The 1,337-nt window shown below is 33.3% G+C and overlaps 1 protein-coding gene across 1 annotated transcript in view; it reads right to left on the bottom strand.

The window, feature by feature from the left end:
• The window catches only part of NUP107 (nucleoporin 107kDa), a 63,287-nt gene that overhangs the window by 24,701 nt on the left and 37,249 nt on the right, over positions 1–1,337 (bottom strand). The window contains exons 20-21 of the mRNA XM_008578789.1: positions 600–750; positions 189–301 (exon numbers count right to left, since the gene is read on the bottom strand). Of these exons, the coding sequence (XP_008577011.1) occupies positions 189–301; positions 600–750 (264 nt within the window). The remainder of the gene's footprint in view (positions 1–188; positions 302–599; positions 751–1,337) is intronic.

Below are 1,337 nucleotides of genomic sequence, written 5' to 3'. Positions count from 1 at the left end.
CCCGCACCTTGCTCAGCCAGTGAGCGGCCGGTCTGTATGTGGGATCCGAACCCTTGGCAGGCTGGCCCCAGAAACATTGTTTTTTTAAAAAAAGAAATAAACATGTTATTCAAGTAGAAGTTCACTGAGGAACAACCTGAAGGATTATTTGTAGTTACACAACACCCCCACCCACCACCCCAAAATACCTCGGTAGTGCCAGTATCTAGAGCTGGGGCCAAGTCATGATGACTAAATTCACCATTATCTCTCTTTCGAATATTCTCAACTACAGTTTTTGTTATTGTTGCAACATCCAAATCTAAAGAATTTTTTGAAGACAAAAAACAATGACTAATTATTGATATCAATATTCTCTGAACAGTCACAATGATTTGATAAATTTGTGATAAAAATACTCTAAATGCCAAAATTAAAAGACATTTTATACATGCGTTACAGTATAAGTTATTTTATTACTAAAGCAGAACTTCATTGACAACTTCATTTTTTTCTCCCTCAAGAGAAATAAGATTTAAAACTAGAAGGACAAGTGTTACTAAGCCAAAATGAAAATTTGCCTACAAATACCAATAGACGACATTCTCAAACATTTTTACCTGCTTCTTTGGCCAGTTCCAGGCAATGGTGGCGCTGTTCAAATTCTGTAATGCCTTCCAAAAATAATGCATACTGGGCAACAGCGAGGTCTTGAGGCAAATGACAGGTATAAAATGCTATGAGATTTATATGATTCTCACTTATTAAAAGCTAAAAAAATAGAAACGGATAAAAGTATGTCAATAATAAAATAAACTCTAGCATCAGCAGTGCTTTTTAAAAAAATATACTCCAAAATTTCAAATATATTCAAGAGAGATTCATACAGACATGGATTTGTGCCACTAATCGGAAAAATTTTTAATTCCAAAAAAATGTACTTATGATCATTAAACGATCTCTTATAAATTCTGATAACTTTCCTATCATTGGGTATTAAAATAGTATCATTCTTAAAAAAACAATGCAACACATGAAAATTAAACAACATGCTCCTAAACAATGAATGGGTTGAAGAAGATATCAAAAAGGAAATTAAAAAATTCCTGTAGACAAATGAAAATGAAAACGCAACATACCAGAACCTATGGGATATAGCAACAGCAGTTCTAAGAGGGAAGTTTACAGCAATAAATGCCTACATCAAAAAAGAAGATAGACTTCAAATAAGCAAGCTAACATTACACCTCAAAAGGAACTAGAAAAACAAGAACAAACCAAACCCCAAATCAGAGAAATAACAAAAATCGCAGCAGAAATAAATGACTTGGAGATTAAAAGAATGTAAAAGATTGGGC

Source organism: Galeopterus variegatus, unplaced genomic scaffold (assembly GCF_000696425.1).
Source record: "Galeopterus variegatus unplaced genomic scaffold, G_variegatus-3.0.2 Scaffold1757, whole genome shotgun sequence".
NCBI classification, from domain to species: domain Eukaryota; kingdom Metazoa; phylum Chordata; class Mammalia; order Dermoptera; family Cynocephalidae; genus Galeopterus; species Galeopterus variegatus.
The sequence above is the reverse complement of the archived record's forward strand: the minus strand, read 5'-3'. Positions and strand labels throughout refer to the sequence as shown.